Genomic DNA, 24497 nt, shown 5'->3' with positions numbered 1-24497 from the left:
AGAGATTGTGTTCCCTATAAAACCTTTTAGAGCCGAGCAGTTTTAATCCCAACACTCTGGAGGCAGAGGCAGGGGGTTCCCTATGAGTTTGGGGCCAGCCTGGACTACAGAGTGAGTTCCGGGACAACCAGGAAGAAACCTTGTCTCGAAAAACAAAGCAAAACAAAACCAGAACCTTTCAGCAACGTATAAGGAGACTGTGATGAAAACATATCCCCTATGCTCCCTCCAGCCTCAAAGAAGGTTGATGTGTTGTATATAAAACAAATCCTTTTTCCATTTCTTTATTTACTGGGAATTGAACCCAAGGCCTTGCATATGGTGGACATTAACTCTACATTCAAGGTTGTGTCTAACCTTTTAATTTAAAGATTCGTTTTATCTTTAATTACGTGCATGTGTGTGCAGGTGCTCATGAAGGCCAGAGATAGCAGATTCCTCTACAGCTGGAACTTCAGGTGGTTGTGAGCTGCCTGAAGTGGGTGCTGGGAATCGAACTCAGGTCCTCTGCAAGAGCAATGTATGCTCCTAACCCTTGAGCCATCTCTCCAGCTTCTATTTAAGTTTACACACACACACACACACACACACAGAGAGAGAGAGAGAGAGAGAGAGAGAGAGAGAGAGAGAGAGAGAGAGAGAGATTGATTTAGTACGAGGGTGCACATGAATTTATGAGCACCAAAACTCGTAGAAGTCAGAAGTCATTTTGGGAGATTTAGTTTTTTCCTTCTACCAGGTGGGTCCCTGGGATCAAATTCAGGTCCCAGGCCTGCATCAGGTGCCATTACCTGCAGAGCCATGTCATCAGCACCATATCCATTTTTTTTTAGATTTGTTTATTTATTATATGTAAGTACACTGTAGCTATCTTCAGACATTCCAGAAGAGGGCATCAGATCTCTGTTACAGGTGGTTGTGAGCCACCATGTGGTTGCTGGGATTTGAACTCCGGACCTTTGGAAGAGCAGTTCGGTGCTCTTACCCACTGAGCCATCTCACCAGCCCCCAATTTTTTTTAATACCACCCCCACTACCACCTCCTACTCCCCACAAAAGCTTCAGTCTATAATCCTAACTGGTCTGGAAATTTCTGTGTAGGTCAGGCTGTCCTCAAACTAAAAGAGTCCTCCTTCCTCTGCTCTTGTTGCTGGAAAGGCTTTGATCACCTTCCTGGGCCCCCCTTTTAGCTTTCTGTTTTCAAACAGAGCATCACTAAATTGCCCAGGCTGACCTTGAACTCACTTATAGCCTGAGCAGGCCTTACCTTTGATTTCACTGTCCTACCTCCAATTATAAGCCTGCATCACCAAGACTCCTAGGTCTTTTTTCCTTTGCATAGGTGTATAATATGTTATATGTGTGTGTGTGTGTGTGTGTATGTATACGTATGTATATGTATGTGTGTGTGTGTCAAAATGGAACATTTCTGTAACAGTATCACAATATAACAACATTTTATAAGAATAATTTCACTTAACAGCCTTCTTTTTTTAAAAAAAAATTTATTTAATTTAAGTATATGTCTTCATACACACTAGAAGAGGGCATCAGACTCCATTACAGGTGGTTGTGAGCTACCATGTGGTTGCTGGGAATTGAACTCGGGACCTCTAGGAAGAGCAGCCAGTGCTCTTAACTGCTGAGCCATCTCTCCAGCCCCCAACAGCCTTCTTTTTAACAGCTGCCTGCGGTGCCTCTGTTTAAGTTAATTTGAGCAAGCTATCAATTATGGTTCAATTTTAGTTACTGCAAATGATGTTGCCACAAGTCCTGGCTCTAATATTCCTGTCAGCTAAATTCTTAAAAGTGGAATTGCTGGCTCAAAGAGGATCTCAAAGCCCAAGCACTTATTAAATAGCATTTGTGCACAGTCACTCCTGTGAAAATGAAGTTCTGATGGTCTCTTTAAAAATTATACATATTACCTATCGTCGTACTTCACTTGTCCCCACACCAGCTCCATGCTGAATTCATTATGAATTTTTATTTAAGTTTATATGAAATTAAAGTTTGTGGTATGGCACATTCAGAAGCAGTTTGTTATTTTGAGGCTTGTTAAGTATAAAAAAGACAGCATGTTAAAGTTTCTAAGGAAAATGGGATGGATTGTTAGCTAACAAATTGTTTCAATTTTGTCTCTTGCTGTAGCTTTGACTTGAGTCAGTTCTGGATGGGTGTGGTAGCACACCCCTAGATGCTGAGGCAGGAGGATTGTGAATTCCAGGACAACCTGACCTACATAGCAAGACCTCTATAGAAAACAAAAAAACAAATCAACAAGAAAAAATGTGCCATATGGTTCCTCCCTTTTCTCTCTTGCACTTACTCATTTATTTATTTATTATGTTTATTTTTCTTTTATTTTTGTAGCTACTTGGCTAGCTTCCAACTCACTATGTAGTTGAATATTATTACAGAACATTGTGCGTGCCTCCTAGTCAAAGTTCTACCAACTGAGCTGCCCATTTCTCCCTCAATTTCCTCCTCCTCAGAAGATGGAGTGAGAGTCCAAAGATACAAATCTGATTCAATGAGAGTTCTCTGCAAATCCGTACTGGGTGACAGATGACTTGTGTACAAGCCAGATTGGGTCTTTCAAGTGTCGCTCAGGAGCAATGTCTGTCTAGCATGCCTAAGGTATTACCCTGCAGATAAGGGGGTGGTCACAAACTGGGGGCAGACTGAAGGTAAAATTGGGGAACCAGGCATGCTGGCACATGCTTTTAACCCCAGTCCTTGCAAGGTGGGGAGGGGAGGCAGAGGCAGGCGGATCTCTGTGACTTTGAGGCCAGACCAGTTTACATAGTAAATTACAGGTGAACTAGGGCTACTTAGTGAGACCCTGTTGAGAAACGAAGAAAGAAGGTAGGTAGGTAAAATAGGGCTAGGTATGTGGCACAGTTGGTACTTGCTAGCACTGAGCAATCCCTGAGTTCCTTCCTCCAGACTCACTCACACTCCTCCCAACTCCAGACTCACTCCCCCCACCACATAAAACTTACCAGGCTGTAGCCAGGCGTGGTGCTTGGTGCTGCATACCTCTAATCCTAGCACTCAGGCAGGCACTCAGGCGGCAGAGGCAGGCAGATCTCGAGACTGGACTGGTCTATATAGTGAGCTCCAGGACAGCCAGAGCTACATAGAAAAACCCTGCCCCCCCCCCCAAAGCACTAAGTGGGTTTACTTAGCTGCTTATAATTGGAATTCTAACCCAGTCATCTACATGCGGTAGCTCACAAATGCCTACACCTCCAAGTGCTCTGACACCTGCTTCTGGCCTCCATGGGTGTTCAAATACACGTTTGCACATACCTGTGTGCACACAGACCCACTCATATACAAGCACACATAAACCAATCTCTTTTAAAAAATCATCATTAAGGGGGAATATTTTTCCTTTTCCTTGTTTGAGGGACTCACTATATAGCACTTGGCTAGTCTGACACTCACTTTGTAGACCAGGCTGTCTTCAGAGTCATGGAGAACCACCTGCCTCGGCCTCCCCAGTCCTGGGGTTGAAGGAACTTGCCACCACATCCAGCTGGCTCCTTTTTGAAGAGAAGACAGGATCTTGCCATGTTGCTAAGGCGGCCTCATGCTTGTGATCCTTCTGCCTCTACCTCCAGCCTTGCTGGGACTGCTTGTGTCTGCCCCTGTACTCAGCATAAGTAAAAATGAGTTTTCCACAGGAGCGTAGGCAGAACTGGGCAGTCCTGGAGGCTGTGCCTTGTAGTGTTGCTGGCAAAGGCTGAAAGCCAGAAGCACTCGTTCTTCTGACCCAGTTGGCTGAGCAGAATAATTTGGTACTATTCTTCTGTCTCCTGGACTTTTCTTGCCCTCTAGAGTTAGAACCAGAGCCCAGGAAAGGAGAGGGGGCAAGGCGGATGCTGCGGCTTGTGAGTGAACTGGCTTTTCCTGGTCTGAGCCAGAGGAGGAGGGTCCTGTGCCTTCCTCTTCCAGCTCACCATGGGACAAACCTCATCACAACAACCTTCCTGAGGCGGGTTGTTAATTTAGTGACAAGGAAGTGGATGCTCTTGTGTGGTTCCTGGACACGTGTGAGATGGCCAGCTTGAGACCCAGGACATCCCTTTACAGGGGAGGGTGACCATTCTTCATAGACTTGGTCAGAGATGGGGGCAGTAAGACAGGAGATTTCAGATGCCACTGGCTGGCTGTTCTGGGCATCTTTACCAGAGCATTGTGTCTGACTCCCCAGGGGCAGAGGAGTTCGCTACTTCATCCTTTAGGCTACAGGTAACATTAGTTCAGCCTTGGAATGGAGTAGGTGACTGTCTAACTAAAAAGAATATATATTTTGGCATCCTTTGGTGGCTGTCACCCTTTCCATCTGGCCCATGTCATCGTTTGTGTTCACAGCAATCCGCATTCACAAAGCTCCCAGGACATCAAAGAGGTCGCAGTGATCTCTGTTTACCTCCCAGCTGACTGAAGCATCTAACATGATGGGAAAGTGGCGGAGAGGGGGCAGAGCTGTTTAATGGCTCTCAAAACAACCAAGCTTAGTTCCCAGCTGCATGGGCAAGACCAAGAGAGCCGCTTACTCCCAAACACAGTACAGCCAGGATGTCTGGCCTGGGCCTCACCGTGGAGACTGAGGTTGCCTCTAGCCACATACATATAAAGCATAAGGCCCGGGATGACAGTTTGTTGGAGGGAAAGAGAAAGCAGCTTTCAAGATGAGGGGAGACACTTTGCAAATGGAAGCATACAGAGACAAGTCCCCAAGTTTCTTCCCCCGAAGTCCTGAAACTGGTTTTCGCCTCTAACCATCTATAAATACAGGGGCCAATTCCCCATGATCATGGCTGCTGATCCCTTTTTGGAACTCAGGTCAAGGCTAATAGGAAGTTGGTGTAGACTAATACCTTTGTGCCTTTGGTCAGATCATTGAAATACTGCTGTGCTAGTATAGGACTAGTCACCTAGAACCATGTAGAATGGCCATTAAGGAGTTAACCAGAAGGCAGTTCTGATTGGCTGGTGCCCATATCCTGACTTTCTTACATATGTGTGTGTGTGTGTGTGTGTGTGTGTGTGTATGCATGCATGCATGTATGCATACATGCATGTGGATATGCTGCTTCCTTGCCATGGATGCTGTGCCTCACTAGTTGCCCATAGCTGTCTCTCCCCCCACTTCTTACTGTTGTGCAAATGAGAGACTGCTCTGGTGTGCAAGGGGTCGTGAGAGGACAGCTTTGTGGGGCGTTTTTCTCCTTCCTCCTCTATGTGGTAGATGTCAGGGATCAAACTCAGGTCTCAAGATCTGCAGCTCTCTTATCCACTGTGATATCTCTCGAACCCCTCTTTTGCAAAAAAGATCTTCACTGATCACCCCTCTCATTCTCAGTAGCCCTAGAGTGGGCTAGACAATAGTAGAGACATAAAAAGAAATAAAACAAATTCAGTCAGATGTTATGAGCCTAGAGTCTTAGTTTCTTGGGAGACTGAGGCAGGAGAATCACTTGAGTTACTAGCCTGGGTAACAAAGGGAGGGCTGGAGAGATGACTCATGAGTTAAGAGTGCTTACCACTCTCTCAGAACCAAAGTTTAGTTCCCAGCACCCACATCAAGTGGCTCACCACCACCTCTGGTCTTTGCAGGGACCCAAACTCATGTTCAGTGCGCGCACACACACACACACACATACACACAATTTTTTGGTGATTGTTTTTGGTTTTCAAGACAGGGATTCTCTGTGGCTTTGGCTATCCTGGAATACTCTGTAAACCAAGCTGGCCTTGAATTCACAGAGACCCACCTGCCTCTGCCTCTGCCTCTGGAGTATTGGGATCAAAGGCCTATGCCATCACGTGCTGCCTATATACACAATTTAAAATAAAATCTTATTTTCATAAGATAAAAAGTCCAATGCACATATAAGGCCTAGAGACAGCAATGTTAGAAGCAGTGAGCGGAGGGTGATGTGAGATCCCATGTGGCTCGCCCCTCTCACAGACATCTCATTTATGCTCAAATCTCAGCCTGGCCCCTTCAGAGCTGTTCTTTCTCTCTCACTTAGCTCACTGCTCTGCCTACTCTACACTACTGGTCAAGCCACCCAGACCTTAGTGTGTGCACAAGAGAACAGCTCTTTCCTGCAGGCCCTCCACATTGCCTAGGGTAGCAAACACTAGCTAGTTTTTCTGTCCTGTTTTGCAAGTGCCTTCCGTTCCAGCTCACCGGACTTCTGTCTTCTTCTGTGTCCTCTCAGCATCCTAGCTTGCAAGTTTTCCTATTTCCAGACAGTAGAGCCCATCTGTTACGGCTCCTTCTCTGAGGCTGACGCTTGCTTTATTGCTGAGGCTGGGCTCACGTTCTGTTTCTGAGTGCTGGGATTACAGAGATTTTCCATCATGTCAGATGGCTGTACAGTTTCTGTTGCTAACACAGTACCAGAGGCCGAGCGGGTTATAAAGAAAAGAGGGTTTTGGTAGCTTGGTTCTGACCCAAGGTCAGCAATATCTGGCAATGCCCTTTCTGTCAGAATCCTGAAATGATGCAGGACATTGTATGGTCGAGTCAGGGAGCTGGGGATACCTACCAAAGCTGGCTTTTAAATTTACAAGCTGTTTAATAAGAGGTTTTTGTTTTCCGCTTTGTGGTTCTGGGGTTTGAGCCCATGGCCTCAAGCATGCTAAGAAGGCACTATACCACTGCGTCTCCAGGGAAACTGGCTCATGGAGTAGATCCACTCTTTAGATAGTTCAGTGGCTCAGCCTGCTAACTGTGTGACTGGATGAATTCATTCATAAGGCCAGAGGCCTGAACACCTCAGGGTTCTCTCAAGGCCTCACCATAATATCTCAGAACAGGGGCTAAACTTCAGCACAGCTTCAAAGGGACCAATGTTCAAATGGTATGGCAAGTCTCATCTAAGAACTTGTTAAGTTCTGCTTTCTGTGACGGCGGCTGTGGCTCTTAACACAGCCCATGCGGTGTTACAGGGTTCACTGCCCTCCTGAATTCCTTAACATCGCCCACTCAGTGTTACAGGGTTCACTGCCCTCCTGGATTCTTATACCTTTTGTTTCATATTTACCGCTGTAATGGTAAATTCAGCACCTAGGCAGAGTCACTGGGATTTTTGTTTTGTTTGTTTGTTTAATGTAATAGCTCACATTTCCTGGGCCTGGTATGTCTTATATGTCTGCCTGTTTGTTTTTAAGACAGAGTTTCTCTATGTAGCTCTGACTATTCTGGAACTCCCTTTGTAGACCAGGCTGGCCTCGAACTCAGGGATTTCTGCGCCCCCGGCGGCCCCCCCCCCCTCTTCCTCCAGAGTGCTCGGATTAAAGGCTACACTACCACACCTGACTTCCAGCCTGGCTTTTTGTCTAGAATAGTAGCAGTTCTTTATTGCATTCATACTGCCTGGCATTATGTCTCATCTGACTAGCTTAGGGCAGAGACTAATTCTTATACTGGTGTGTTCCAGACAGTAACAATGCTGTGTTCTGCTTGGTGACTGAGTTTATTGGTCAATTTCAAATCCATTCATGCTGCCTCAGATTAACTAAATTGTAGGTGAAAGACCATTTTTCATATCTCAGAATTTAGCCAGTGAAGAAGAACATACTCGCAGGCGTTACGAAACTTTTGAGTACAAAAACACCAGGCTAAGATAGTAAACAGACAGATCCGGGCCTTAGCCCACAAGAAACTGAAAAATAGCTCTGGCTGGGGAGGTCAGGACAGACAGCAGGCTCGGTGACCCCTGGCGAACAGAGGCTGAGGGTCAGCGTGTCCTGGGTGTCTTGCTTCTCCTGCAGAAGAAAGGGGCTCAGCTCTTGGAATAACCGAAACGTTCTCAGATCACGTTGCCGCTTCGGTCATTTGCTTGAGAGTTTGCTGGTGGGTGTGTGAGCGTGAGGGTGGAGGGTGGGTGTTATAGCGCTGGGGATTTATCCTAGGGCATTGTTAGTGTTAGGGAAGTCCTCCCTCTAGCATTGAACTACACCCCCAGCCTGGTGTGAGAGAGTATTTTAGGTTTCAGAGAACTTGGGAACAATCAGCCCCCTAAATGAGTCGAGTGCACAGTCCTTATCAATTCAGGACCCTGCATCATCAATGCTAGTATCACTTGCCAGGGTGAGGCTCACTTTAAAAAATCTCAGCAGACATTTGTTGAGCACTTCTCCCAGAATGTGCCAGAGTGTCCCACAGGTGCAGCCTCACGTCATCCTTTCCAAGGTCTTGCAAACTTGCTGGTAAAACCAAGAGGCCTGGGGCATAGGGAAGAACTTGCCAGAAGGCCTGCAGCTCTCAGGTTCATTGGAATCAGAGCCTGGGGTCCAGAACCATCCAGATCCTCTGCTTTTAATCGAAGGGATTAAAAGCACCCCTTTCCCAGAACCTTGGGAGCAGCCAGGGGAGCAGCCTTACTAACGAGGCTGTGCCGGCCCTGTGGACAGCATGGAAGGTGACGTCTCCCTCTAAGTCTTTTGTCCACATGTGCTGGCTGTGGGCCAAGCCTGGAAACTCTCTGCTCATGGAAAGAAAGAACAGAAGCCAGCAAAAGAAAAAAAGGGTGGGAAGGAGGCTGAGGGGGAGGAAAGGAAGAGAGAGACAGGAAGGGGAGGGAGGGAGGGAGGCAACACAGCTGGAGCTGGGGCGGCTGCCAGGAAGCAAGTGAATGTGACCTCCAGGTCACTGCCTCCACTCTGCTCACTCTGCTCTGGTCTGCACTGCTCAGTGGTGTGGTGTGAACATCCAGCCCGAAGAGGCACAGGCCACGGTGCTCTCTGGGTTTCCACGGCCCTGGACAGATGAGCAGGGTGGCCCTTCCTCCTCTTTGTGTTATGTGCAGTAAGGTCAGGTTAAGGCAAACATCAGGAAAGCCTGCAGAGAGAAAGAAATTTCAAACGGCAGTGTATGGCTTCCTCTGGAAGTGTAGGCGACTGTACCAGGCATGCCTCTGTACCAGGGCACGGCTGGTGGACAGGAGGCTGACATTTGGCTGCTTTGAATGCAATCAGTTCCGTTGAGTTGAAGGCTGTACCCCACCCCCGGACTTCTGGAATCCTGAGTCTGACCAGCTGTGTTCATTCAGGCATGGGCAAAGTTCATCCCGCCAGATGTCGTCTGTAAAGGGGGCAGTAGTATAGTAGGTTTTGTGTGAAGATGGAATGAAAGCCAGATGTGGGGGTGCAGGCCTGTAACCCCAGCACCTGAGAGGTGGAGTCAGGAGGATCTGGAGCTTAAACTCATCCAAGGCTTGAACAGAGAGAGTTCAAGATCGGCCTGGATTACATAGACCCCCATCTCAAAAACTGAACAAGGGCCAGAAAGGTGGCCACCCACTTAAACAGCTCACAGTGCACCTTACCTAGAAAATAGTGAGTGCTCAGAGGGTGTGGTGTGGTGGTTCATACCTTTAACTCTAGCATTAAAGGCACAGGCAGGTAGGTCTCTGAGTTCCAGGCCAGCCAAGGCTACATAGTGAGACCGTTCCTCCCTCCCCCAAATCAAAGCAAAACAAAACAACAACAAAAACCAAATAGTGAGTCCTCAGTAGTTCTAGGTATCTGTTCATCATTGCAGCATTAACATGGGAAGCCTCGGGCAAAAACACATAAGTGACATTTGAAACTAACTGTAAGAGAGCAAACACGAGGGCTGGCGAGATTGACTGCTCTTCCAGAGGTCCTGAGTTTGATTCCCAGCACCCACATGGTGGCTCACAAGCATCTGTAACGGGATCCGATGCCCTCTTCCTTAGTACAAGCCAAAAAGTCCAAATGCTTATTTTTATTTTCTACAAAAATACAAGGAAGAACATTCGGTAGGACTCTTTCTTTAGGTAAAGGGCATATTTTTATTTTATTTCAAAATAGAGTCACAGTGTAGCCCAGGCGAGATGTTTGAGCTACATATGTTTGCGGATGACTTTGCAGTACTGAGATTACAAATGTGTGCAATTAACCCTGCTTTTGTTTTGTTTTTTCGAGACAGGGTTTCTCTGTATAGCCCTGGCTGTCCTGGGACTCACTCTGTAGCCCAGGCTGGCCTGCTTATTTTTTTTATTACTTATCTATCTATCTATCTATCTATCTATCTATCTATCTATCTATTTTGCTACTGAAAAAGTATCATATCATATGTATGCATTCTTACTTAGCTATACTTCCAACTTCTAGGTGTGTATGTTTTCTTAAAGATGTAGTGACTGAACCTGGGGCCTTCTATGTTGGCCAGGCTGGTTTTTAACTTTGCGTCCAGGCTCGAGAGATGGCTCAGCGGATAAGAGCACTGACTGCTCTTCTGAAGGTCCTGAGTTCAATTCCCAGCACCCACATGGTGGCTCACAACCATCCATAATGAGATCTGGTGTGTCTGAAGACACGTACAGTGTACTTAGACATAATAATAAACAAATCTTTAGGCCGGACTGAGCAGGGCTGTAGCAAACTCAAATTTCCAGCAACCACATGATGGCTCACAACCATGAGTACAGCTAAGCTACAGTGTATATATATATATATATATATATATATATATATAGAGAGAGAGAGAGAGAGAGAGAGAGAAAGAGAGAGAGAGCGCATTACTGCTAAAAGAGGGGGGGAGTTTAACCTTTGCATCCTCCATCTTCAGTATCTGAGTTGAGATTGGTCGTCTGTCTGTCTGTCTGATTCAACATCCTAATAACAAAGACAATTAGCTTACTTGTTTCTTTCTTTTTTTGTTTCTTTGTTTGGTTTTCAATATAGGGTTTCTTTATGTAACTCAGGCTATACTGGAACTTTCTCTGTAGTTCCAGCTGTCTGTGAAATCTTCCTGCCTCCCAAATGCTAGGATCAAAGGCCTGCTGCTCATGTACCACTACGTCTTGACTAGACTATTACTTCTTTAAAAAACCCAAACTAACAGCCAGATGTTGGTGTCGAACACCTTTAATCCCAGCACGTAGCACATGGCAACATAGCAAGACCTGCCTTTTCTTTAAAAGGTCAGCCAGGTGGCAGTGGCACATTCCTTTAACTGTGGGAGGCAGGGGCAGGTGGATCTTTTGATCTGGTCTACAACATGAGTTCCAGGGCAGCCAGAGCTACACAGAGAAACCCTGTCTCAGAAACCCCTCCCCCCCAAAGAAGCACCCCCCCTTCATTACATGTTATGTATTCTGTCTGTCTGTCTGTCTGTCTGTCTTGGTGTGTGACCATCTGCCACAGCAGATGTGTGGAGGTCAGAGGGCCCTTTCACCGTGTTGGTTCTGGATAGTCTCCGCCCACCATGTGGGTCCCAGTGATCAAACTCAGACTTGAAAGCCCTTTGCTTGCTGAGTGGCTCCTCAGTCCAGAACAGCACTTCTTCAAATAAAATTCACTAACTTCAGAGCTTTCTGATAATTCAGAAAAACAAACAAAAACAACTTGGGGGAAGAGAGAGAAGAGGTTGGGGACTACAGCTCAGTTGGTAGAAAGCTTGCCTAGCACATTTGGGGCCCTAGGTTTAATCTTCAGTAGTACTACCTAAACCGCTGGCGGTGGGGATGATAGAGGTGCATGGCTGTAATGCAAGCACTTGGAGGTGGAGGTATATGAGAAGTTTAGGTTCATCCTTGGCTAAAAGGTGAGTTTCAATGCCAACCTAAGATACAGGAAGCCTTGTCAGCAGAGGACAGCCGTGTGTGTGTGTGTGTGTGTGTGTGTGTGTGTGTGTGTGTGTGTGTGTGTGAGTGAGAGAGAGAGAGAGAGAGAGAGAGAGAGAGGCAGAGAGCGAGAGCGAGAGCAAGAGAGAGAGAGAGAGAGAGGAACCCTTCATTCCCTTGAGCAGCTCTGTACAGAAACAGAGTCATCTGAAGAAAGGACTAGGGAGGAGCCAGGCGGGTGGGTGTGGATGAATGATGGCGGTAGCCTTGGGTTCTGCAGGGTCTGTTCCTGCCTTTCTCAGCTCTGCAGGGAAGGCTCGGGGAGCCCCTGGGCTAGTGTTGTCATTTCCAGACCTGACTTCCTGCCCCTCTCTCCCCTGTGAGCGCGTTTGGGAGTATCTCCCCATGGGCTTTTCTAGCTCATTATGTGCCCCACCCCCTTCCTCTTTGAATCTCCTCACTAGACTAGGGCTCTTTAGGAGCACAGTCATTTACAGGCTGGGTTCCCAGTGACCCCTGGGTCAGGAGGAGAGAGCTGCTGAGGCCAGCAGGAGGATGTGGCAGCCTGGGTCAGCCAGTGTAGGCGTCACTCCCAACAGGGTCCTGGGAGAAGGGGCTCCGCACTTCCTGGAACCAATGACTCCATAAGTAGAAGGGTGGGAAAAGTGGGAAGAGATTTGGGCATCCTCTCCCTCCCAGCAGCCCAGATCTGGCTTCTGCTCCTGATGCTGTGAGTGTTTTCATTCACGTGTGTCCCCGGCAGCTGCCGGGTGAATGTGCAGTCTGCTGTCTCGTGTAGTGTAGGTCCCAAAGCAAGAATTGAACAAGCCAGGAGTGGCTATTATTTGGTCCTCTATCTGTAGTGGCCACTCATTAAATTATCTCAGGACACACTGGTTGTTTGTTTTGCTTTTAGTGGGTGGTGGTGGTTTTGCAATGCAAAGAAATTTTACACACTTTCTAATATGGTGACTTCATTTACTTCATCTGGGGCTCAGTACACCCTCTGGTTTAGCACTTAATACCTTCATAGTCTTCAGAGAAACTTAGGTCTTGTGGCCATCTGCCTTACTGAGACTACAACAGACATTCCTGGCACCTCCAGAGTTATAAGGAATCAGCCTCACCAAGGAAAAGGGACTTCCTGAAAGCAGTTTTCCTAAGTTTGTGTTGAAAGCTGTTAGATCACACCCAGTCTGCTATTCAGGCTGGAGGCAAAGGGCTGGGGCTTGGGTTTCATCAGTGGCTGTCTCAGTTAGGGTTTTACTGCTGTGAACAGACACCATGACCAACTCTTAGAAAGGAAAATGTTTAATTGGAGCTGGCTTACAGGTTCAGAGGCTCAGTCCATAATCAAGGCAGGAGCATGACAGCATCCAGACAGACATGGTGCAGGCAGAGCTGAGAGTTCTACATCTTCCTCTGAAGGCTGCTAACAGAATACTGGCTCCCAGGCAGCTAGGATGAGGGTCTTAAAGCTCACACCCACAGTGACACACCTACTCCAACAAGCCCACACCATTGAATAGTGCCACACTCCCTGGGCCGAGCATATACAAACCATCTCAGTAGCCTAGAGAGCTCAGCTTCCACTAATGAACCACACGAATGCAGATGCCTCTTCAAGACTCTCTCTCCCCTTCCCTTTCCACTTTGGAAAATAGGTGTGTACTTATTGAACATAACATTGTGTGTCAATAGAGATCCTTTGTGTTGTTTAAACAAAGATGATGATATCTCATCGAACCTGTGGACAGGAGTGCGGGCTTCCCAAAGAGGGTCGGAACTAGGACGTACACAGTCGCCTGCTACCATCATTCTTTCTCACTGCTAGGCTCTGTGTTCCTTAGCCCGCAGGGAGGGAAACAGCTGCTTTATAGCAACTGTTTCCTGTTCCAAACCCACAGAAATTGACCCAACTTCCCTAAAGTGGAATCTGATTGGCCAAACACAAGTTGTCCCTTAGAGCCAATTAGCCGGGATCTGTTGCTAGGGGTTGCGGGGGAGTGAGTCTCTGGCTTAAATATGGCTGCCAGTGGCCTTGGGATCTGTGGTTGAAGGCAGGGAAAGACTGTAGAAGGTGATTGCTTCTCTGCAGGGTAAGCTAGCCCCTTTCTGTGCATGAACTACCTGCTACCTGTGAGTGCTTTCTTTAAGCATAGCATTTATTGAGCTTAGCTTTTTTGCTTCTTAGATCCTAAAGTCCACTCAGTGAATGCTTTGACACAAGCAGAAAATGAGGATTTGGGGAAAGATACAGCTATCCTGAGGCTTAGTGCTAGATACTGTTCACCTACTTCAGGACTCTTTTTATAAATTGAAATGGCCTTCCTGTTGTGATCAGTTCATTGTATTCAGTTGTTACACTATCAAAATTTGAGGTCAATTTTTCACTGTGCAAAAGAAACCTAGAAAAAGAAACCCGGGCTGGAGAGATGGCTCAGTGGTTAAGAGCACTGACTGCTCTTCTGAAGGTCCTGAGTTCAAATCCCAGCAACCACATGGTGGCTCACAACCATCCGTAATGAGATCTGATGCTTCTTCTAGGGTGTCTGAAGACAGCTACAGTGTACTTACATATATATAATAAATAAATAAATCTTTAAAAAAAAAAAGAAAAAGAAAAAGAAACCCGTATCCAGCATGTCCCTTGGTCATCCAACCTCCAGAAGCCCTAAATGACCTCTAAGCTGCTTTGTCTGTGTGGACTGGCCTATTGGGGACATTTTAAATGAAATTACACAGTATGTGGACTTTTAAAAAAGAGTCTTAAAAATTATTCTTTTATTTAATGTATGCGTGTGTATGTGGTGCGGGTGGGTGCCTGCAGGGTGCAGAAGTCCTGGATCCCTCAGAGCTGCAGTAACAGGTGGTTATGAATCACCAGATGTGGGTTCTGGGAACCAAACTCATGTTCTCGGCGAGAGCAGTGCATGTTCCTGTCCATTGACCCAGACAGGCCAGGTCTCACTCCAGACCCAGATTCGTTTTATTTTAAATTGTGTGTGTCAGTGTTTCTGTGTATGGGTGTGTTCTTTCCAGGGCAGGTGCCCACAGAGGCCAGAGGCATCAATCCCCCTTGTGTTGGAGTTAGGTGGTTGTTAGCCATCTTACCTAGGTGCTTGGTACCAAACTCAGGGCTCCTCTGCAAAAAGAGTTGTAGCACGTGTCTGTACTGCAGTCCTGTTTATGGCTCAGTAATATTCTGTTATTACTGGATATACCACATTATTTATCCATTCATTGGCTGATGGTTATTTGGAATTATTTGTTCAATGCTTCCATTTTATTGCTTTCTGGCCATTATGTGCAATGCCCCTCTGGACATTTCTGTAGAATATTTATGGGCATTGGTTTTTGTTTTTCAGGGCAAGTGTTACTTCTGTTACTAATTGTGCTTGTGCTTAGAGCAATGCCTGGCAGACTGTAACTGTTAGTTTCCTCACCCTGACCATCCCAGAAGGTTATGAATGAAAGTTATTTCCTGCCTGTTGCCCTTAGAAGCAGGTCAAGCTGCTCCAAATAGCCTGACCCTATGGGGTTCCTGAGGTTGCTGTCTCCATTGGGGCCTGGCAGAGCTGAGATTCTTGAATCAAGTCTTAGAGAGGTGATGATCCCATGTCATTCTTTATCTCGGGTGTGTAGGGGACAGAAACCAAGGCTTGAAAGGTGAAAAGGTGAAATATGGGATTTGGACTAGAGAGATCTGCCTGAACTCCCAGTTGTTTTACTTAAACTTGGTGATAATAAGCAAGCCTCTGACCCTTGATTTCATTTTTAAAGTGAGGCCAATTCCTAGTGGGTGGACATCTAGTTCTTCAGAGGCTGCTGTGGACCCCCAGGCTCCGGCTGTGTTGTGAAACTAGTTCTCGTTGGCTGTTGCTGGGTTTCTGACTGAGAAAGACCCAGGCCCTTCTCAGAAGTTCCCCAGGGCTCAAGACTCATCCAGTTTTATGGAATTACCTTTTCTCTTTTGGTACTGGAGGTTGAATCCAGGGTCTTCTTAGTACTAAATGTGTGTTCTACCACTGACTAACGACCTGACCACTGGCTAACTGTAATTGACCACTATTCAGTTGAGCTGCTCAGGTGTCCAGTAGCACATTAAGAACTCTGTCGTCCCCACCAACCCCAGCAACGGCATCAAGGGTGAATTGAAAACCATGCCTGGGACATTAAATGGGTGCTGGGATTCAAGCGCAGGTCCTCATGGCTGCAGAGAGTGCTCTGAACCACTGAGCTTTCCTGCCCCAGAATCATAGTCCTCTAAAATACAGTTTACTTTATAATATTCTAGGGGAAAAAGTTATTATTTAGGGTTTGAGTTGTTTTTAGTTTTCCAGTATTATAAATAATAGCTATGGATGTCATGCATACTTTTATTCCTGTCTTTAGCGTTATCTCTTAGGATAAATTCCCTAAGTATAGAAATACACAGTTATAGAAAAAAAAAAAAAGACAGTTCCATTAAAGACATAGTCCTTTCCCCTGCTCCATTTTAAAAAAACATTTGTTTTATTACTTTTGGTATGTGAGTGCAAATCTGTGTATGTGAGTTGAGGTGTGCATGGGAGCCATGGGCTCAGATCCCTCCTGGAGCTGCAGTTACAGCTGGCTGGGGGCTGCTTGACATGGGATCTGGGACCTGCCCTTGAACTCACAGTAGCCTAAAACTCATAGATCCTCCTGCCTCTACCCCCACCCAAACACTGAGACTAAAGACCCACCATATCCACTCCCCCAGCCACCCTCACCCCCACCCCCCCAATGAACAAGTGTTGTAAAACTCTGTGGTACAAAAAGAATATAAACGAGGAGGTTAACAATAATAACTAGTGACATAGAGAATAATATAGTTATAGTGCAATAAAACAGGACGGCCATTAATAATGGTAATAAGGATATGTGAACTAACTCTCTCAAAATATCTTGCCCTACTCCCATACTCTCCCTTCTTGTGGTGATGAACAAGGATGCAGGGCCTGTGTGGTGAGATGACCTGAGGTGAATGATGTCAGCCTGGGCAGTAATAGGCTTGCACATGAGCACCCTGATATCATTACTGAACTGGTAAGCTACCCTGTGACACAACCTGCACTGCAGGACCAAGGACTGATTCCCATCTGGTGAGATGGAGCAGGACAGCATGAGATTTCCCCCATGCTAGCACTCATGTGAAATATGCAAATGAGCTGGGTGTGGTGGCACATGCCCTTAGGATGCTGAGGCAGGCAGTTTGTGAGTTCCAGTCCAGCCTGGTCTACAGAATGAATTCCAGTACAGCCAGAGCTACTGAGTGAGACTGGGACTCAGACAAAAACAAAACAAAACAAAAGAAACAAAACAAAAAATTACAGATCCTTTCCCTTTTGCCTATCAGTTTTCAGGTAATAATTTAACTTATGGCACCTGACCACAGGTAAATGAAAGTGTGGGTGAGGGAGGCGTCAGGGATGTAGCCTCGACACCCGGACCCTGTCGCCTGCTTGCATTTCATGAGTAGCTGCAATCCTGCTTTCATTATCTGTGAGTTATGAATTTAAGCAAGTGGCTGAATTCTCGCAGATTCATTTTCTCGTCAGATAAATGGCAGAGCCTTGATCTCTGAGGAAATAGAGATAGGAAATAAAACATAATTCCTGTCATGTCTGAGAACAGAGAGAAGCAAGAGTGGTTTAAATATTTAGGAGTTTAAAGAAAGTTAGAATCTGACTCTTACCAGTTTGTGAACCTGCGCTGCACCAAAAAAAAAAAAAAAAAAAAAAAAGACGTGTACTTTTTTTTGGAGGGCGGGGGGTTGGTTGGTTTTTTTGTTTGTTTGTTTGTTTGTTTTTTCGAGACAGGGTTTCTCTGTGTAGCCCTGGCTGTCCTGGAACTCACTCTGTAGAACAGGCTGGCCTCGAACTCAGAAATCCGCCTGCCTCTGCCTCCCAAGTGCTGGGATTAAGGACGTGTACTTTTTATTTTTATTTTTAAATTTTATGTGCTTTTTTTTTTTCTTCAAAACAGTATTTCTCTGTGTAACCCTGGCTGTCCCAGAACTTACTCTGTAGACCAGGCTGGCCTTGAACTCAGAGATCAGCCTACCTGATCCCTCCTGAGTGCTGGGATTAAAGGTATGCCCCACCACTGCCAGGCGTATGTGCATTATGTTTTGTCTGCGTGTATGTCTGTATACCATACCTGGTGCCCTTGGAAATCACAAAAGAGCACCGGTCCCCTAATACTGAAGTTACAGACGGTTGTGAGCCGCCACGTGGGTGCTGGGAATCAAATACAGGTCCTTCGGAAGAGCAGCCAGTGCTGCTCTGAGTATCTGAGCATCTCTCCAGCTCTGTACGACTTCTTATTTCAAAACGAAACAAAAGCAGAAGGATTGCGCTCAGGATGGAGCTTGTGTTAGTTGGATGTGTGTTAGTCCCTGGCTTCAGTTTCCAGTCCACACTAAAGGGAAATCCAAATGGAGCCTATGAAGTCATACTTGAGTACATTTCACAGCGCATACTTTTCGAATTGTACTGTTTGTATGGGATCATCAGATAGCTGAGAAAATCCTTGATCTCCAAAGTGTTCTGCCGCTATCTCTCGAATACTGGAATTGTGAGGTGCGCCACCCAGCTCTATAACTTCTGGTTATATAGTGCTTATGACAGACACACACTGGCTTCGTCAGAGCCAGCACTGTTAGGGACACTGAGGGGGACTGACACCATAACCCTTCCTCACCCTGTAACTTGTGTACACGAAGGTTCTGACCCTCCATAGAAGGCAACAGGGAAGCAATTCTAATTTCTAATTAGCATTAGCATTGCTTGTTTGTTTTTTGTTTTTTAGACAGGGTCTCTCTGTGTAGCCCTGGCTGTCCTGGAACTCACTTTGTAGACCAGGCTGGCCTCGAACTCAGAAATCCGCCTGCCTCTGCCTCCCCAGTGCTGGGATTAAAGGCGTGCTCCACCACGCCCGGCTAGCATTAGCATTGCTAAGGAGAGAAGAGAACTGGAACATGCTTTCTACATAATGTCAAGAGAGAGAAAGAAAAACAAACAAACAAACAAACAAAAAACAAAACGCCTTCCCTGGATGTATTGGTGGCCAAATACATCTCTATATGAAAGAGTGCTCTGCACACTGCAGAAAACCCTTCCTGCCTTTAGGGAAGGGAGAAGGTGACATCTTGACCTGCTTTCAGCCTCGTCAGCACCACGTGAGGTCTCTCAGGCAGGCAAGCCACAGGTTCCCATAGGCACTGATACATCAGACTGACAGGTATCAGGAAAATACCTATCAGATGGCTAAAAGAAAATATCACTGACTGAGTGAGTGTTCATGGTCACAGGCATTCGCGGTGTGACTCGGTTTATGCTCCTGACCCAAAAGCAGCCTTGATATTGAAGCCAGTGTAGGGAACTGCGGCCCTCCATTTCTGTAGCAAATCCCCGAGAGAATAAGGAGAAAAGGCTTGCCTTGCTTCAAAATAAGTCATATTAAGATGTTACAGTCCAGGCTGGTGAAATGGCTCAGCGGTTAAGAACGCCGACAGCTCTTCCAAAGGTCCTGAGTTCAAATCCCAACAACCACATGGTGGCTCACAACCATCCGTAAGAGAAATCTGATGCCCTCTTCTGGAGTATGTGAAGACAGCTACAGTGTACACACATATAATAAACAAACAAACAAATACATCTTTTAAAAAAAGATGTTACAGTCCAAGATCAATGGGCATGGTGGCACGTAGCTACAGTCCATGAGCTGAGGCAGGAGGATAGAAGTTTGAGATAAGCTTTTCCTGTCTCAGAAACAAAACAAGGGCTGGTGTGATGACCCTTGGACCCCCATGGTGGAAAGAAAGGACCAACTCCCCAGAGCTGTTCTCTGACATCCATATAAATGCTGTGCTACACATAATAAATAAATAAAGTTTGTAAATGTGTACATGAAGCTGGCAGTGGTGGCGTACACCTTTAATCGCAACACCTGGGATACAGAGGCAGGCAGATCTTTGTGAGTTCAAGGCCAGCCTGGTCTACAAATCAAGTCCAGGACAGCCAGGGCTCTGTTAGAGAAAAAACATGTCCTAAACCCCCACTCCCCTCCCCAAATCGTACATGTTTAATACAGACAGATGCAGCGCTTTCTCCCCAAACATCTCTGAGCTATGATTGTAAACATCTTGTACAGAAAGCTTATGGTGTGATTCCTCGAGGTCATTGTGAGGCAGCGCACAGCCATTTTTAGGAGGGTCCTGGGGTTCAGATTTCTCCATCATCTTCCATATGTGCAAATATTGGATTGTTTTTGAAAATACTGACAACTAAGAGGCAGGCGGATCTCAGTGAATCCAAGGCCAGCCTGATTTACAGAGCAAGGTCCAGGATAGACAGAGCTATACAGAGAAAACCTGTCTTGGGAAAAAAAAAAAAACAGTAGAAAGAAAAAGAAAATACTAATAAATAATAAGTGTAATCTGCAAGTCTAGCACTAACCACTGAGCATTGGTCCAGCCTGCGTATGACCATTTTAAAAATCAAGTTATATAAATATTGTGCTGCAGAAATAGTATGCCAACTTGAAGTCGGGAGATGTGCCTGCTTCTGGATTCCTTTATTCTCAATTAAGTAAACATACTTTTATTAGTTACAGTTTTACTGACTTTACCTGCGCATGTGTGGTGCACCATGCATGGCTGATGTCCATGGAGGCTGACAAGGTGCGTGTCTCCTGGCACTGGAGTTACAGATGGTTTGTCAGCAGTCTTGCCAGTGCTGAGAATGGAAATGGGTCCTCAGGAGGAGCAGCCAGTGCTCTCCTGCTGAGCCATCTCTCTAGCTCCAGGTGAGACATTTCACAACCACCTGTAACTCCAACTCCTGGAGATCTGATGCCTCTGGCCGCTTGCACTCACACCCACACACCCACACACAGACCTACATATGTGCACATGATTAAAACAGCAAGAATATACTTGATGAGATTCTGAACCATCCTATTTAAGTCCTAAGGGGAGGATTAATGCCCAAGTCTCCCTGGTCACTGGGGAGGGAAGAGAGGCAGAAAGTCAGGCTGGGGTGGACTCCACAGACAGTGCCAGGGCCCTGGAGGCTCCCCCCTTCTACCTTGGAATAAACTCATTTCTGTTTTAATTCTCTAGCCTTTGCCAGAGAGGCGTTGGTTTTTTTTTTTTTGTTTTTGTTTTTTTGTTTTGTTTTGTTTTTGTTTTTGTTTTTTTTTTGAGACAGGGTTTCTCTGTATAGCCCTGGCTGTCCTGGAACTCACTTAGTAGACCAGGCTGGCCTCGAACTCAGAAATCCACCTGCCTCCTGAGTGCTGGGATTAAAGGTGTGCGTCACCACTCCCGGCTGAGGTGTTGTTTTTCTAATTAATGACTTGACTCGTAGTTCAAGCCCCCTGCAAATAGAAAAAATGGTGTATAGGGAGGTAGGTTTGACTGGACTGTAAATCCCGCGGATGGGATATGCTTAAAGGATCTGAAAAAAAATGCTTTTTAAATAAATGCAGCAATGGCCTTGAGAGATGGCTTGGCAGCTCAGAGCTCAGAAGACCAGAGTCTGGTTCCCCGTGCCACGTCATAGCTGCAGTCCAGTTCTAGAAGAGCCATCCAACCAACGCCCTCTTCTTACCTCTGTAGGTTCCAAGCGTGTATGTGACACAGACATACATACTGGCAAAACACTCATACACGTAAAAGCAAATCCTTAAAAAAAAATATGAACTCTGTATCTATAGATCATTTTAGGGCTGTTAAATTTTTTTAATAGTCGGAGATGAGATGGTACACTCCTATAATACCAGTCTGAGGCAGGAGAATTGCCATTAATTCTAAGACAGCCTGACACACATACATACACACACTCATGCATGTGTGTGTGTGCTGCACACTCTGTTTCAGAAAACAAAAAATAGTAATAATTAAGCCCAGCTGGCTAATAGGAAGTTCTGCTTTTATAGAAAACAGTTGGGTGAGGAAATGTGGTATTAATATTCTTTCATTATCCCTCTTGGTCAGCAGTCTGAATCACAAGGCCAAATTGCCGGAGAGAAAAATGAGTTCTCAATTGTGTGAAAATCATCTAAATACTATTATTTATCATGCTAGGTTCCAGACCAGCCCCAGACAGTTGGTTTGGTGTGTCACAGATGTCCCCAGGTTCACAGATTTGAAAACTTGACTGTCTCCCAGACCTATAAAGTGACAGTAAGGCGTATGTGTCCAAAGTATTCCCAAACAAGCCTAGACATACCGTCTTAGTCTTTTATTTACTTCTTTCTTTTAGGATTGATTTTTAGGAAGCAAGCCTGTTGATACACGCATTTGATCCCAGCACTTGGGAAGCAGAGGCAGGCAGATTTCTGAGTTCAAGGCCAGCCTGGTGTACTGAGTGAGTTCCAGGACAGCCAGGGATACACAGAGAAACCCTGTCTCAAAAAAAAAAACAACAACAACAACAACAAAAAAAACAAAGGGGGAAAAAAAGATTGATTATTCTTATTTACATGTGTGTGTGAGTACATACCGTGTGTGCTGATGCCAGTGCAGGCCAGAAGGGTGTGTCAGACCCCCACAGAGCTGAAGTTATATATAGGTGGTGGCGAGCCTCTTCATGTGGCTGTTAGAAGCTGAACTCAGGTCTTAGTTCAGTTCCTAAAATAAAAAGTGTTCTTAACCACTGAGCCATCTCTCCAGCCTGGATTTATTATTTTTTATGTGTACATTTGTGTGTGTGTGTGTGTGTGTGTGTGTGTGTGTAGTGTATGTGTTGCGTGTGTGCCATAGCATGCCGGTAAAGGTCAGAGGAGTCAATTTCTCTTACCATGTGGGCTCTGGTGGCGAACTCTTGATTGGCAGCAAGTATCTCTACCCACTGAGACATCTGTCTAACCTATTCTAATCGTCAAGGGCAAAAAAAAAAAAAAAAAGAAAGAATGAATGAGAGCAGCATACTCCATACTTGTGAGAATTGAGACACTCTGATTGCTAAATGTGAACCGCGCATGCGTTCTTTATCTCTTCACTTCCAGACTCTGCTGCCCTTTCAGATTCACTCTTGCAGTAGGGCTGGTCCCCAGGAGCCTGTGATTTTAGTACTGGGCGTTATTACCTGGTGGGAAGTGACTTCACTTAAGTGTCACGCGTTTGGGGCTAAAGCTACTTAGAAGCATCCCCTGGAAGGATGGTGGTGGCTCTGCTCCATCTGGAAAACGCTTTGCTTCCTCAGACAGTGGGGGGAAGGGCTCCCCTCAGGGAGAGCTGCTGCAGGAGCTGACTGCAGTCCAGGCACTGTCCTGGTGTGCTCCTCAAGGAAGGAGTCAGAGTCTTACTTAACTTGGAGTCTCCTAGAGCATCCTGCACACAGCTTGGCACGAGCCTAAAAGAAAAAGATGGAGAGCTGCCTGGCTCAATGGGAGAAGATTGCGTGGTGGGTGTTTGGTCTGTGGAGCCAGAGTGCAGGCTGTAGAGAGCAGGGGGGTGGGGTGGAGATCGGCTGTGCTCCCTTCTCCCCACCCCCTGGCCCATGTGGCTATCTGCCAGAAGAGGACAGAAAGGCAGTGTCTGTGGGCCCAGCCACATGGAGAGACTCCAGAAGCTTCAGCTGTGTGAGAGTTGTGAGAGGGACAATGAGTTCCTTCCTGTCCCTGAAAGGCCTTTCAGGGCTCCCCTCCACTGTGGGATGGGTGGACCTGAGCTCCTAGCTTCCTTGGAGAACTGGGCTCGGTTACACCACAGATTTATTCCAGAGTATATGGTGCTGGGTTGCCGTAAAGCAACAGCTAGACTCCTGGGCAAGTCTATGCTCCAGTTCTCCCTGTGCCCAACTCCCAATGGCTTCGCCTGCTCCATTTCAGCTTTCAGGTCCCTCCTTGCCTGCTTCCTCTTAAAAAGAGTGTTTGTGCACATTATTTATTTGGATGTGCACGCACACTGGTGAAAAGGACAGACTGGGGCTTGAACTCAGGTCCTCGGGTTCGGTGGCAGGCACTTTTATACCCCCTGAGCCATCTCACCAGACTGTGTCTTCATTTCATAAAGGGTGATCCATGAGTGCTCTATTTTTATTTGTCTTATGTTTTAATTGAATTTATGTATTTGTTGTCTTAGTCACTATTCTATTGCTGTCAAGAGACACCATGGCCAAGGCAGCTCTTTTAGGAAGGAAAAGGGTTTAACTGGGGCTTGCGTAAAGTTTCAGAGGTTTTACTCCACCCTGATCGTTATGATGAAGAGTGCTGGGACAGATGGCACTAGAACAGTAGCTGAGAAGTTTACATCCTGATCCCCAGGCGGCAGCCAGAGACAGACAGACACTGACTGAGAGAGGCAGAGACTGACTGAGCCTGGCTCATGCTTTTGAAACATCAAAGCCCACCCCTGGCAACATACTTCCTCTAACTGGGGACTAAATATGCAAATATATGAGCCTGTGGGGTCATTAACATTCAGACCACATTTATTTATTTCTGTCTCTTCGCTGGCCTTTCCCTCCTGGTACCTAAGATCTGTTAGCATGTTTTGAAACAGGCCTCTTGATTCCTTTGAGGAAGTTCTGAGCCAAGACACTGAGTACCCTCAGTTTTACCTGGCAGGTAGAAGTCTTGGAAGCCCCAGGAGATCATGTGACCTCATCCACCTAAGACAGATTTTCTAGTTTCTTCTTGCCACCTCCCATTCCGGGTGAAATGGGGCCACATACCTGCTTCCTTCTGAAGGAGGGGCCCATGTGCCTCATGGAGTCTTTATCACTGGTCCTCTAGGCTTCCTGGAGTCTCTCTTGGTGCTGACATGGTGACCGTGTGCAAGCAGGCCACAGACAGCCACAGCCCAACTGGAACTCTGAGCTACAGATTGGCTGACAAGTAAGA

The 24497-nt window shown here is 46.2% G+C and overlaps 1 protein-coding gene and 1 long non-coding RNA gene across 10 annotated transcripts in view, besides 1 other annotated feature; one reads left to right on the top strand and one right to left on the bottom strand.

Annotated features, from left to right (window-relative positions):
• Nucleotides 1-24497, top strand: part of Dennd2a (DENN/MADD domain containing 2A) — a 95772-nt gene that overhangs the window by 6173 nt on the left and 65102 nt on the right. For 4 of the 8 annotated variants that reach the window (XM_017321484.2, XM_011241272.3, XM_011241273.3 and 1 more), the window contains exon 2: nt 24390-24491. The exons of the other annotated variants lie outside the window; for them this stretch is intronic. In XM_017321484.2, the coding sequence (XP_017176973.1) occupies nt 24390-24491 (102 nt within the window). The remainder of the gene's footprint in view (nt 1-24389; nt 24492-24497) is intronic. 8 annotated transcript variants of the gene reach the window in all.
• Nucleotides 5624-10218: an enhancer, noted in NCBI's record as "VISTA enhancer mm1321". NCBI's record gives its function as "enhancer in: nose[3/4] | heart[3/4] | other[3/4]" and the evidence as "EXISTENCE:transgenic organism evidence [ECO:0001131][PMID:17130149]".
• Nucleotides 7484-24432, bottom strand: 8030453O22Rik (RIKEN cDNA 8030453O22 gene). Of its 2 annotated transcripts, NR_167679.1 has the most exons (4): nt 24329-24432; nt 22451-22524; nt 22154-22281; nt 7484-8869 (listed from the first exon to the last, which is right to left on the bottom strand). It is a non-coding gene; the product is annotated as an RIKEN cDNA 8030453O22 gene (long non-coding RNA). The 2 variants fall into 2 exon arrangements; NR_167680.1 differs by lacking the exons at nt 22154-22281; nt 22451-22524.

This window comes from Mus musculus, chromosome 6 (assembly GCF_000001635.26).
Source record: "Mus musculus strain C57BL/6J chromosome 6, GRCm38.p6 C57BL/6J".
NCBI lineage: Eukaryota > Metazoa > Chordata > Mammalia > Rodentia > Muridae > Mus > Mus musculus.
This window is presented reverse-complemented; position numbering and strand designations above follow the sequence as displayed.